We start from the raw sequence: 14,433 nt of genomic DNA on the forward strand, positions 1-14,433 counted from the left end.
CCAATAGATAACCACCAGATTCTAATTCACTCATTAAGTAGTCATTGCAATACAAATAAATGGAGATGAAATCGACCCTATTAGGCCATGTTACATACATTTAGCACGCGTTGAAGATATGTTACGTACAGAACAAAAATGGTCAACCGGACTCCAGTGGGATCCGAACCCACAACCTCCCGATTTCGCATCGGTTGCTTTACCAATTACTGAGCTATGGTGGCCTGCGTCATCTTCGTTCTGTTGGAAAGGATCTAAGCTGCAGGTCTGGCACTTCTGCCATCACACAGTCGGTTTCGATTACAATGCGGTCGTGAAAATTCAATATTCATCAAATAGAGATGATGTCTTCTACGCAGCAACTTAAATACACGGAACACAAATATATTGAATGATTGTCACGTGCTAATGCGAACATCTCAATGGAGGCAGCAGGACTTGATGCCAGTTAGGTGTTAATGTGCTACGTACTTCATAATGACAATCTCACTCTAATGAATGATGGGAATTACTGTTTTTCTTTTGTCAGTTATCGCCTTCAATGCATAACGTCACCTACGAAATACAGAGCGATCCATATCAACCTGAATTACTTCAATAGGTCATAATTTTCGTGTGAAAGCCCGTAGAAATAGGAAATTTGCTTTAATGATCTCAGAGGTTCTGGGAGCATCAGTACCGCTGCCTATTGTGATAATTCTGTGGATTGTTGTGACAATAACCAGCACTGTTGGCGAATCGTTCGCAGTCTTGAGCTAGCATTCGTAACGGAAACATGCAGTACACACTTCGAGAGCGTGTAAGACATAATCACTGGTTACAACACATCCGGTATTCCGAAGAGAATTATGTGCGCGATTTTGTTCCAACAAAGGCAAAATTTTGTCGACTGTAACGAAGCTAGAGACCATTGATGTACTAAACAGTGACATTGGTAAATATAGACCATCAGTGAGCGCAGACACTGTTGATAATGCTCGAAGATGATTAGAGAAATCTCCCAAGAAATTGTTGCGTCCATTGAGCCAGGAAACAGGCATTTCACACGTCATATGTAGAGCCCGGATTTTTAGGCATTAATAGGTTAGGATGCAAATTTACTCAAGCGAGTAGCATGTATAGTCTACCTTCACAACAATTAAGCTATCAGGTTTGCATAAGCAGTAGGGGTACGGCCCATCAGAACCCATGTAATTTATGTTACTCTTGCTATATTATCGAGGAGCGGGTGGCCGACACTCCCTGCTAACCAAATTAGTTTGCAATCTAACCTGTCACTGCATAAAAATCCGGGCTTTAGTCATATGTCAGAGAGCGGCGAAGAAATCGGGATTGAGACCATACAGAGTGCATATGATGCAAGCATTGAAAGAAGGAGATCTTGAGAAATGAGTGTGTTACTGTCGATGATTTTAGGGGTTTATTATTCAACGTCCAGACATCCTCTCCGTAACTTGGTTTACAGATGAGGCATGGCTTCATCTCTCAGGTTACATCAACACACAAAACAGCAGATATGATCCACGAAACACCACGGCATGATGGAAATGTTGGCGTGTGGTGCACGGTGTCAGCTTCCAGGATTGTTGGCCCCATTTTCTTTGATACGAATGTAGACACTGCAGTTTATACGGGCATCGTCAGTACATTCGTGGAGCAGTTGGATGATGTGGAACTGCAACAAGATGGGATAACGTGTGATACGTCTAACGTTTCCATGCAACTTGTAGCCAATTTCTCTGATGACTGAATAATTTCCTAAAATGTGTGATTCCCCCCCCCCCCAAATCACCTGACGTAACCCCGCCAGACATTTTATGGGGATATCCTCAGAGCATAGTGTACAAGAATAAACCTCAGACAATTGATGAACTCCACGAGGCCAATAGACACGAAATAAGGAACATTGGCGATGATACACTTCGCAGAACGTCGCAGATTATCGTGAAACGAGTACAGTTGTGCATGGATGCTGGTGGAGGGCACTTCCGAGATTTTCTGTGAGGAATCGTCCTACAAAGTATTGTAAGTAGTTTCTTTGCTGACAGAATAATCTCAAAAATGTGTTCCCCTCTGGATCCCCGAACTTTATATTATGTATGTATGTATGTATGTATGTATGTATGTATGTATGTATGTATGTATGTATGTATGTATGTATGTATGTATGTATGTATGTATGTATGTATGTATGTATGTATGTATGTATGTATGTATGTATGTATGTATGTATGTATGTAATCTCCCAATTATTAATTATCATCTCCCAAAGTTGCACATGTGTCCTATTATTGATTCAAATGTTATGACTCATTAAGTAGTTCAGGTTCATATGGAAATCTGTATTGTATTACGTAAGTGACGCTTTGAACCAGGCAGTAGGATTTGATTCACTCTTATCGACAGAAGTAGGCTATGTCATCATCATCATCCTACATCACGTGCAAGTCGTCCCAGGGCGTCAATATAAAGATCTGCACCAGGTGAACCGAACATGTCCTCGGATACTCGTGGCTCTAAAAGCCATAGGATACATAGATAGATAGATAAATACAGTAGATAGATAGATGATTGTGGTGATTATTATTTTAGGAGAAAGTACAACTGGACAACCATCCTCTATTAACAATAACTAAGGGGAAAATGGAAGGTTTCCAACACTAAAAAAATGAAGGTTTTGGCCAAAGAAACACAAGGGCCACGATGGGCTTGAAAATTGACTCTCTAGCATTCACAAACCTAATACAATCGGGGTCGGAAGAAAAGAATAGTTCTCCAAAGGAGGTCGGATAGGATATATTAAAGTCAGGAGCCTGGCAAAACTAAGTGGAAGCAATGCCAGGACTCAGGCAAGAGCCCCGTTGTCGCCAACGCACGCCCCCAAGTTAAAGCCCCTGAGGCTCCTTTTAGTCGTATTTTATGACAGGCAGGACATACCGTGGGTGTTATTCTACCACTCCTACTCACATGGGTAGATAGATAGGCTCCTACAATTGTCCCCAATGCAGTGATTTCGTAAAGATATACTTATCTTTTAAGGGGAAGAATGGCTCTCTCTTCACAATCATTCCTACCTTTCCGACCACTTTGGAATATACAGAGATAATTTAAGACTACACACTTCTGCTCACAGGCCAGGGGAATCTCCGAGCGAGTGCCATATGGCTTGCGTCAAGCTTGGCATGATAAGAAGTGTTGACAGCTCAGACAGCAGATGCTTGGCACTGTCGCTCATTTCACTACTAATGGTTGGAGTTTTAAAGTGTGTTGTAAGGTAATTATCGCGATGGTTAAGTACACAACCACTCAGGAAATAATTTTGATCGCGTGTTATTTGCACACAAAAAAAAGAAAAAGAAACCAGTTAAAAGTTGGCATCGAAAATTCTGTAGACAGTTTCCTATGTACTATAGTACTATCAACTTATTGTTTTCCATTCCAATACATCTTCTTTGAACAGACTTACTCCCTCTAACCAGAGTTCAGTCTTACTTTGTAGAATATGCTCAAAGCCAGTGGTCCAATGCTCTTCAGATCGTCACTGGTAGCTCTAAAACACCCTCACCGCCTGCAACTGTCCCGCAACTGAATGACTGGACTATTTTTCCAGCAGGAGCTGTCACTATTTTCGAAGCTCTAGCATACAGTTTAAGTGTTAAACCTTCAGCAGTTCTTATAATTACTGACTCTGTCGGTGTCGTGAAGACTCTACAGTCATCTACTACATACAAACTAACGGTTCATCAAATCGAGATCATTCAGAGAGTTCAATAACTTACAGGTCTCAATATTGAGGTGCACTTTCTATGGATACGTTGCCAGGAATGTATCCTACACAACGAATATGTTGACCGACTCGCATAGAGCAGCAACGCAGTTGGGCGAACGTCTAGATTCACCAGTGTCAATTCGAGACTATGTGCGACCTATCAAGCAGCGTTCCCGAGCACAAATTGAAGAAGAATGGAATGTTAGAGAAGGCAACGGGGAAAGCAATACGCTGCAGTATAATTTTACCCTCCTCACTCGCCTTGGTTTTACAAATAAATCGCTTCATGCAGAAAGGGCCTCGGTCCACATTTTACGAAAATGACATTTTTACGTCGGCGTTCTGAACAATCCTAAATGCATGTATTCATTTTAAAAAGGCTTCAGTTTGACTTCATGGTAGTCAGTAAACGAGACGTCGACCAACACAATTCAAGGTAATAAAGCCCTCCGTCACAGATTGGCCTCTTCCCCATAAAACCAAGGTGCTCCTATCTACAAGTGATTTTCGCAGAGGGGGCCTCAGTCCACAGACTCAGAAAAGTTGAGAGCTTACAATAATATAACCTCAACTCTGAAACGCATTTATTGCTTCTGATTAACATTTTAAAATTCGCGATTGTGTTAACGTTGACATTTTGGTAATAATTTCACTTTTGTTTACTTTGTTTTGTGATTTGTGCAGGAGGGGCATCAGTCCAGTGACTTTTACAGCCTCTAAAAGGAAATTGACGTAGCTCAACATCGACATGTTCTTACGCAATCCCTAATTGAGCTCTAGCCTATCTACTGCAGTTGTTTTAAATGCGATTCGGGCGATATATTATTACAAAATATTATTCTTATATTATCCCGAAAGAGTGCTGTTTCGGACTTAGGCCCTTTCTGTATGAAGCGATTCATAATGGAATGCTTGTCGCCGATGCGTAACTTCTCTTATTCGCGTGAGGTTTAGTCACGGATGTTTTGCAAATCATTTCTACCGGATAGGAGTCCTAAACTCGCCTTACTATTCTTGTGCCCGTCAAGCAATCGCTGACCTCAACCATATTTTCTTCTCGTGTCATCTTTATAATGTACAGCAGAAACAATTCATAACAACTTTACTTTCGTTGAGCTTCAAAATACAACATACAGTGCAGTTTATCATCCTAGCAACCAGAGGTGTATAATGCAATCGCCTTATTCATAAAAGACACCGGTTTACTTTAAGACTATAATGTTTGACGTATTACTACACCGGAGCATTCTGTAAGTTCTCAGAACGTAATTTCAGTACAATATTATGGAAGATTCATGTGTGTCTATGTATTCTAATTTTCTGTATATATTTTGTATTCTAATGTATTTCTAGCTGGCTGTTTAGTGTGGTACCTAAAGCCAATAAAGTAAAATAATAAACAATAATAAAATGCAGTACCATCAAGAAAGTTACGTGGATCAACTCGTTTACAAGTGGCAAAATAGTGGTTCTGTAACTGATAAGAGGAAACTGCGAAGTAGAACAGCTCTCACACAGGAGAGGTTAGAAGATATACATGCAAGACTTCAAGTCAGTCCACATAAGTCGCTTAGAAGAGTAGCTCAGGAAACTAGCATTTCACGTTTATCAGTACGTAATGCAATAATAATAATAATAATAATAATAATAATAATAATAATAATAATAATAATAATAATAATAATAATAATAATAATAATAATAATAATAATAATAATAATAATTCGAAATCTGAAAATCAGTTCAAGGCAGAGTCTGGAGGAACCTGGAAGCACAGTACTACAAGAAACCCTCGAAACCATGAAGCAAAAGTTGGCCGCATTATCCAAGCGCCTCAAAAGATACCAAAACACCACAGAGAGAAAATCACAGAACGCAATGTTCAAAAGAAATGAGAAACAGTTCTATAACAATCTGAACGAGAGAACACAAGATGCAGCACAAGATGGAAATACGCCCAGCGAAGAAAAAATGCGGAAGCCCATTGGATCAGTGAACTGAAAGATAGAACTAATGAAGTGAAGCATATGGCAACCAAGGCTGTTGATATAGGAAAAATACAACAGAGCATCAAGAAACTGAAGAACTGGAAGGCCTCAGGCATTGATCGTATACATAATTATTACTACAAGAAATTTACATGTACTCATTTCCTTCTGACTCAACATTTCCAGAAATTTTTAGACAACCCGGCAACATTCCCAGCTTTCCTGTGCACTGGCATCACATATCTGAAACCAAAGGATGAAAATCTGCAAAATCCAGCGAAGTATCGGCCTATAACATGTCTATCTACTCTACATAATATATTTACATCTATAATAGCCAACAGAATTCTTAAACACTGCGAGGAAAACCACATCATTGCCGAGGAGCAAAAGGGTTGCAAGAAGAATACCAAGGGGTGCAAGGAGCAACTGATTATCGACACTGTGGTCCTGGAACAAGCACAGCATAAATCCAGAAACCTATACATGTGCTTCATTGACTACCAAAAGGTCTTTGATTCAGTACCACACACTTGGCTCATACATGTTCTGGAACTATATAAAGTTGACCCCTCAATTATTCACTTCCTGAAGACGGTAACGGCAGACTGGAACACCTCACTTCACGTTTCTGTAAGAAACTGCAGTGTTGCAATAAGACCCATACCAATACGACGAGGGATCTTACAAGGGGACTCACTGAGTCCATTATGGTTCTGCATGGCATTAAATTCACTATCCTACCTACTGAACACAAGTGGGTATGGATTTAGCATTAAGAATAAGCGAGAAGAGCTATTCAAAATCAGCCACCTACTCTATATGGATGACATTAAGCTGTATGCCTCTACCAGACCCCATCTCCAATATCTCTTCTCAATTACCAAAACGTTTTCTTCAGATATAGGCATGCGGTTTGGATTGGACAAATGCAGAACCCAAACTGTCATCAGAGGATCCTACTCAGCACAAGGGACACCTTCGAGTTTAAGCGACGAATCCATACAACAGCTGGAGGAAGAAGAAATGTACAAATACCTCGGTTTTCATCAGAGCACTCATATGAAACATGCCGACATCAAGAGAAATGTCACGCAGCAATATATAACACGTCTCAACAAGGTACTATCATCAAAACTGACAGCTAAACATCTTACCAAAGCAGTCAATACGTACGCCGTACCACTGCTCACATACTCCTTTGGTATCATAAAATGGACCCAAACAGAACTTCAGCAGTTACAAACGAAAACAGCAATTTCACTCGCCCGGTACCATATGCACCATCCTAAATCTGCAATCGAACGTCTTACACTCCCGAGATCAGAAGGTGGTAGGGGCTTCTTGTCCATTGTCAATTTACACAGCAATCTGATATCAAGTCTAAGAGAATATTTCCACTCGAGAGCTGATATATCGTGTCTTCATCATGCTGTTTGCAGAGCTGATATAAACTATACACCTCTCAATCTGTCGTCGCCAGAAATGCCTGTTTCTACCCCACCTACAAAAGAGATGAATATGGCCATGTGGAAGCAAAAATCTCTTCACGGGAAATACCCCCATGAACTGGATCAGCCTCATATCGACAAACCTGCGTCCCACGCTTGGCTGACCTACTTCGGTCTTTTCCCAGAAACAGAAGGATTTGTTCTGGCCATCCAAGATCAAGTAATTGCTACACGGAACTACCGTAGATTTATCATGAAGGATCCAACAGTTGTCTCGGACAACTGCCGCCGCTGTTCCAGAACTACAGAGAGCATACAGCACGTCATCTCTGGTTGCCCACACTTGGCCAACACCGATTATAAGCACCGACATGATCAGGTAGCAGAAATCATTCACCTTTTTTTTTTTGCTATTTGTTTTACGTCGCACCGACACAGATATGTCTCATGGCGACGATGGGATAGGAAAGGTCTAGGAATTGGAAGGAAGCGGCCATGGCCTTAATTAAGGTACAGCCCCGGCATTTGCCTGGTGTGAAAATGGGAAACCACGGAAAACCATCTTCAGGGCTGCCGACAGTGGGGCTCGAACCCACTATCTCCCGATTACTGGATACTGGCCGCACTTAAGCGACTGCAGCTATCGAGTTCGGTAAATCATTCACCTGAAACTTTCTGTAAAATGTGGATTTCTTCAGTCATCAACTGCATATTGGAAATATACACCTCCACCCATTCTCGAAAACTCTTCATATAAACTACTATGGGACCGAGATGTCATAACCGATGTCACGCTCAGAAACAATAGGCCAGATATTATTCTAATTGATAAATCAAAAAGATCCGCATCCCTTATAGAAATTGCTTGTCCAAATACCTCCAATCTGCAAACAACAATAGCCACAAAGATATCAAAATACACAGAACTGGCAATAGAAATACAACGCCTGTGGAAACTAGAGTCAGTCACCACATTTCCAATAGTAATATCATGTACCGGTGTTATTCCAAAATGCCTGCACAGCTCTCTGGTCGCACTAAACCTGCATCATCACACATACGTAGAATTACAGAAAGCCACCCTCCTGAGCACTTGCCACATTGTGAGAAAGTTCCTAGGAACGACTTTTCCTCTGACTCACGCCAAACAGCATGAAGTTCCAGGCCGCAGTTCCAGTAATACTGAAGAACAGATTCCCAAAACGGGGACATAAGAAGTTTGAAGTTGTTTGTATTTATTGTATAAATGTATATGTTGTAATTATTTCTGTTGTAAATATTTGTACATATATGTACCTGTAGTTTCATAATCAAGAGGGTGACTCCTTGCTTAGGCCGAGTCAGCCCATTATGTTACCGGCACAAGCCGAGCCTTCCTAAATTGATACTAATAATAATAATAATAATAATACAATTAAATTTTTTCCAGACTCATTGAGTGATGACTTCAGTTTCATTTACTAGCGTAATTCTTTCTTTCTTTTATTTATTTATTTATTTATTTATTTATTTAGAGCCTCCGTGGCTCAGGTGGCAGCATGCCGGCCTCTCACCGCTGGACACCGTGGTTCAAATCCCCGTCACTCCATCTGAGATTGCGCTGGACAAAGCGGAGGCGGGACAGGTTTTTCTCCGAGTACTCCGGTTTTTTGTGTCATCTTTCATTCCAGCAACACTCTTGAATATCATCTGTTAGTCATTTATCATTGCCCCAGAGGAGTGCGACAGGCTTCGGCAGCCGGCATACTTCCTATCCTCGCCGCTAGATGGGGGTTCATTCATTCCATCCCTGACCCGTTCGAATGACTGGAAACAGACTGTGGATTTTCATTTTTTATTTATTTATTTATTTATTTATTTATTTATTTATTTATTTATTTATTTATTTATTTATTTATTTATTTATTTATTTATTTATTTATTTATTTATTTATTTATTTATTTATTTATTTATTTATTTATTGTACTGGTGATGTATATAGCTTGTGAGTATAGTTTCGTTTAGTTTCTATAAGTGTGATAATGCCGCTTCCTTAAGACGACTACAACCGCTTGCCATTGTGGGCGCTGCGCTTTGTCACCGCTTCTCTGCGCTCCTATGTGTCTCGGTACTCCACTATGATGTCTTAAAATATACTCCCCGTACTACCAATATAAGTACTGATAAACACTGCACACGAGCCTCATTCCTAATAGAGGTCATGTTTTTTGTTGCAGTACCTCCTCAGAAGCCCAATATTTTCGACGCACGTGGTAAAGAGGTGCCCTCCTTTGCCGGACCTTACGAGGAAGGTGGTGATATGATCCTGACATGCATCGTCTCGGGTGGTAAGTACGACATCATCTATATATTACAAGAGTCTACTATAAAAAGATATGGCAAATCGGTCCGTCCGTTCTACTGGAACGACTTGCTTAATTTGTGTTTTATTCTCTCCGGAATTACCTGCCGGTGAATCACGAGACATTGATAGGTCTCTAAGTTCGGGCTACTTTGAGTAATCATAAAATAAAATCATTCAATTATCACTCCAAAAATTGCAGGCGAAGGCTTACCCTAACCCGCAAAACATTCTGTACTTAGCAGTTGCTAAGCGACTAACACTTTGATGTGATTTTCAGCTTAATTAATGTCATTGCATGCAGCCAAGTTTGATTACTTTCAAGCCAGAGAGTATACACTTCCTCTGATGACGGAGGGATATTATTCCCTGCTAAATACTCTGATTCTCTAATCCTTCCCAGCTTCCAAATATATTCAACAGATGGAAGAGCGTTCCTAATAACATACAAGCCGCTAAGAGAAAAAAGTCTACGTACAAACAGACCCCATCATGAAATGTCTTAAACATTATCTGGGAGCACTTATCGAAAGATAACCTAGCTACACGAGAAAGTGTGAAGGCCATGTATCTTAAACAAACGCATCTTCGAGACTAATGTAGGAGCTCACAAGACAACCGTTCTATATAGAAGAACTGCGATTAAAAGTACCATTGTAATATACGACACAATACCAAGCTTTAAATCAATAACTGCAGGATAAAGAAAGCGATTATATGGATATATTTTTACCAAAGAGACGGCACAATGACGTCAAAATGGATTAATTCTGACTGCGAACTGCAGAATAACGTAACGGCCCTTTTTAATATTCATAAAGCAATTGAAAAGTGCAGGCAAAGCAATATGGCTGCGACAGGCATATCAAAACGAGTTATCTGAGCTATTTATAACGAATGCTACGGAGCATCACGGGTCCTCTAGTATTCTTTTATTCGTCTTCGACTGGAATGCTCTTTAAAGTACGGTAAAAATTAATCTTATTTTATAATTTTACGAATAGGCTCCACACATTATTTGATCTTATCCCCAATGTAATCACCTGTGGGTGGGGGCGGTATAATTACACACACGGTATCCCCTGCCCGTCGTAAGAGGTGACTAAAAGGGGCCCCAGGGCTCTAAACTTTGGAGCATGTGTTGGCGACCACGAGGCCCTTAGATGAGTCCTGGCATTGCTTCGTCTTACTTGGGCCAGGCTCCTCACTTTCGTCTATCCTATCCGACCTCCCTTGGTCAACTCTTGTTCTTTTCTGACCCCGACGGTGTTAGTACACTCGAGGTCTAGGGAGTCGTTCATTTTTATGTCCTTCGTAGCCCTTGTCTTTCTTTGGCAGATACCTTCATTTTTCGAAGTGTCGTATCCCTTCCATGTTTTCTCTCTGATTAATGTTATATAGAGCATGGTAGCCTAGTTGTACTTCCTCTTAAAACAGTAATCACCACCACCATCCCCAATGTAATTGGTTTGAGAATAGTTCATATTGATGTCGCAAAGTTGTCCCGTGTTTTTGTTGACCTTCCCTATAAAAAGGTGAATGATAAGTTAGACTTCAGTTGTCTCATGGAGAGATGAAGTGGTTCAATTACTGGCTTTCCGCTGAGGTTTGAATTTCAGTCGATCGTAGCTGGATATTTCCCTCAAAAATATTCACTTGATATCAGAAAGTGCATATAGATTTACCTCCAGTCCAAAACACAAAGTATTATGGTTGACTAGAAATCACGTAACAGTGAGCTTGTATTCAAACCCCTAATTAGGTAAAACACTAAAAAGAATGGATTTTAAAAGAACTTCCATTTAAGGTCTGAAATCACGATATCTACGACGGTAGACGAAATGTATGCTGTATAAATCCTTAATAAGATATGTTCTATCGCAGTGGTATTCAAAACTTTTGGTTGGCGTACCCCCAAAATCCAATTGTTTTACCTCTGTACACGCGAACTATGAGCATATTGCGATTATACCAGAAATAACAAATGGTTGTTGCTGGATGCTAAATAATATTAACTATATTGCCACTGTTGCTTTCATGGCCCGTACTGATAGTCACGATATAGGCTTTTGGGCTTATTGCTCTGCGAAATGTTAAGAATTTTACCTTATTTTCTTCACACGGCGTAAGCCCAGAAGCCTAGGCCTATATCATGTCAATATTGACTATAATAATCATCATCATCATCTTCAGCATCATCATCATCATCATCATCATCTGCAGATTATCCTTCTTGCTCAGGGTCCCTGCACGCACGCACTGAGGTATTTTTTTTTTATTTTTTGTTTTTGCTAGTTGTTTTACGTCGCACCGACACAGATAGGTCTTACGGTGACGATGGGACAGGAAAGGGCTAGGAGTGGGAAGGAAGCGGCCGTGGTCTTAATTAAGGCACAGCCCCAGCATTTGCCTGGTGTGAAAATGGGAAACCACGGAAAACCATTTTCAGGGCTGCCGACAGTGGGGTTCGAACATACTATCTCCCGAATACTGGATACTGGCCGCACTTAAGCGACTGCAGCTATCGAGGTCGGTCACTGAGGTATTAAAGAGTGGTGGCCGGAGATTTAAGTTCACTTGCCCTTCCTGACGCCACGAGATTTTCAACATCCCACCCCAGCAACAGCACGAATCAAACTACGGGGTCCGTAATGACAGGCAAGCAGCTAAGCGCTACACCATCCTATTCTCGATAATAACAATAATGTAGGCCTACTGTATATATCGTCGATGGGCAAGTGAAACTTCGTAATTCCTTCGGAGTAAAGTTTACGTAAGAAGCTTAAAACCGAGCTATCAGCAATGGCCAGAGAACTGTTCCTGGCATTCTCATCGGTGAATGATTGCCCATTTATTCCACCATTGGAGTCTTCTGTTCCCTTTCAGGCAACGCGAGAAGCCTTCGTCAGACAGATGGAGAAATGTGGTTTTCTCGTGAGTGCAATTACAAAGTTTCCATTGCCCAGCAACGAGCATAATTAATAATGCGACAATTATCATTGTTCTGCTAGCAAATGTACCCGTGCTTCACTACGGTATTCTGCATTCTATATGGATATCGAAATAAATTACTGTACATGCAGTGAATAAGGTTTTCCTTAAATTGCATGTCTCTTAGCGTTATCCGAGAAACAGCATGGGGAGGTCGCTGTACGTTATTTCCAATGTAAAGTTTGAGTTACGCAGTTGTGATGATAACGGCAGGCTCACTTGCCTACTGCCATTCACAATCGAGTGGAGAAGTTTACATTATATTGGCAGACCCCATTGCCTAATGCGCTGTCACAATCGATCTGGGAAGTTTTCGTTACAATGGCAGGCCCCCTTTCCTACTTCCAGACAGATTTTTTATTATGATGGCAGGCAACTTCCCTCCGCCAGTCAAAATTGAGTTGTGTTGTTATCACTATAATGACAGGTATCTTTCCCTACTGCTAGCCAGCTTACTGCCAGTCATACCGAGTTGGTGAGTTTCCATTAAAATAGCAGGCCACTATGCTTAATGCCTACAACCAAACACAATCGGGTGGGGGAGTTTTGAACCAAACTGCCTGCTCCCTTGCCTTCTGCAAGTCAAATCGAGAAGGGTAATGTTCATTACAATGGTAGGCCCTCTTTACTAATGCCAGTACATAGAAGTTGGGGAAGGGCCTCATTCCTACTGCCAAGCAAAATCGATATGGGGAGTACTGATTACAATAGCACACACTCCTTTTCTCGATCGCTACAAATCGACATAATTGAATATATAGATCTACATACGAAAGTATATCCATGTTTAAAGTATTGCAGACATTTATTTACAGATTAAGAGCTGATAAACGGTACATCATATCGACAAACGTATGTACCAGAAGAGGCCTATTTAACGGTCTAATTGGCTTATCGTATGATATTTTCTCATAGCTCATCTATTAATGGGTCAGATCGAGTTAGAAACGTCGAATTAGGTGAAATTTGGGGGGGTTTTGTCTCACAGTGCATTATTTTTCGCATAATTACGTTATAGCTACAAACATAGCATTTGACTCACATATGGCTACTGGGTGGGCCAATTTTCGTGTAAAATTTTATGATGCTATTTTTTTATAAGTGATTCAAAGTATGGATTATGAGTGTAAAAAGTTCAAAATTTACTTACTGTTGAGAAATAGAGACATATCTAACGAGTAAGGGATAGAGACACGCTAAACAGTCATAAGACCATAGTTGTAAATCACTCCAAATTGAAGTGAAATTGTGCCACCCTTTTTGTGATAGGACTTACCGTTTAGCCACAAAATACCTCGAAACGAAGGTCTGCACCGTCACTGAAACTTCCTCCATATTTCGATATTCTTCGGGGATATAAATGTAAAAATTAAAGCTCTTGGAAGTTTTCCGTCTGTTACAAGCTGGAACGAATAATTTTACCACATTTCAACTTTCTAGCTCGTCCGGCAGATTGTGCCGCAACCATGGTTTTTGGGGAGGGGGTAAAATTAGAAGTTTAAGGAAATAAAGCTAAAAATCATGCATATGGTCATTATTGCCCCCAAAATATTCCATGTACAGACACACGGTCGTTACGATTTTATTTATATAGACAGATAAGAAATCTGCTAAAAGTACAAAACCTTCTGGGCTGTGTCCGCTGGACTTAGCCTGCAAAACCGACCGTTCATTATATCTCCCTTATTAATCCTCCTGTCTAAAAAATGCACATGAGGAAAAACTTTTAGACATGGATTCCCATCAAGGTTGGTCACTTTCCAGTCAGATTGGTCTTGTATATATTGTGGGATAGTAAAATCAGTTTCGGGTCCCTATCAACTTCCGGGAATTTAAAATGGTATGGACATTAAAACCTACCGTTGGACAAGTTGATGCTAAATATAAAGTTT

General features: G+C 40.6%; 1 protein-coding gene across 1 annotated transcript in view; it reads left to right on the forward strand.

Moving 5' to 3' along the window:
* LOC136877702 (synaptogenesis protein syg-1-like) overlaps positions 1–14,433 on the forward strand; it is a 1,066,513-nt gene that overhangs the window by 271,906 nt on the left and 780,174 nt on the right. Inside the window, exon 4 of the mRNA XM_068228708.1 lies at positions 9,426–9,536. Within this exon, the coding sequence (XP_068084809.1) occupies positions 9,426–9,536 (111 nt within the window). The remainder of the gene's footprint in view (positions 1–9,425; positions 9,537–14,433) is intronic.

Source organism: Anabrus simplex, chromosome 7, assembly GCF_040414725.1.
Source record: "Anabrus simplex isolate iqAnaSimp1 chromosome 7, ASM4041472v1, whole genome shotgun sequence".
Taxonomy (NCBI): domain Eukaryota; kingdom Metazoa; phylum Arthropoda; class Insecta; order Orthoptera; family Tettigoniidae; genus Anabrus; species Anabrus simplex.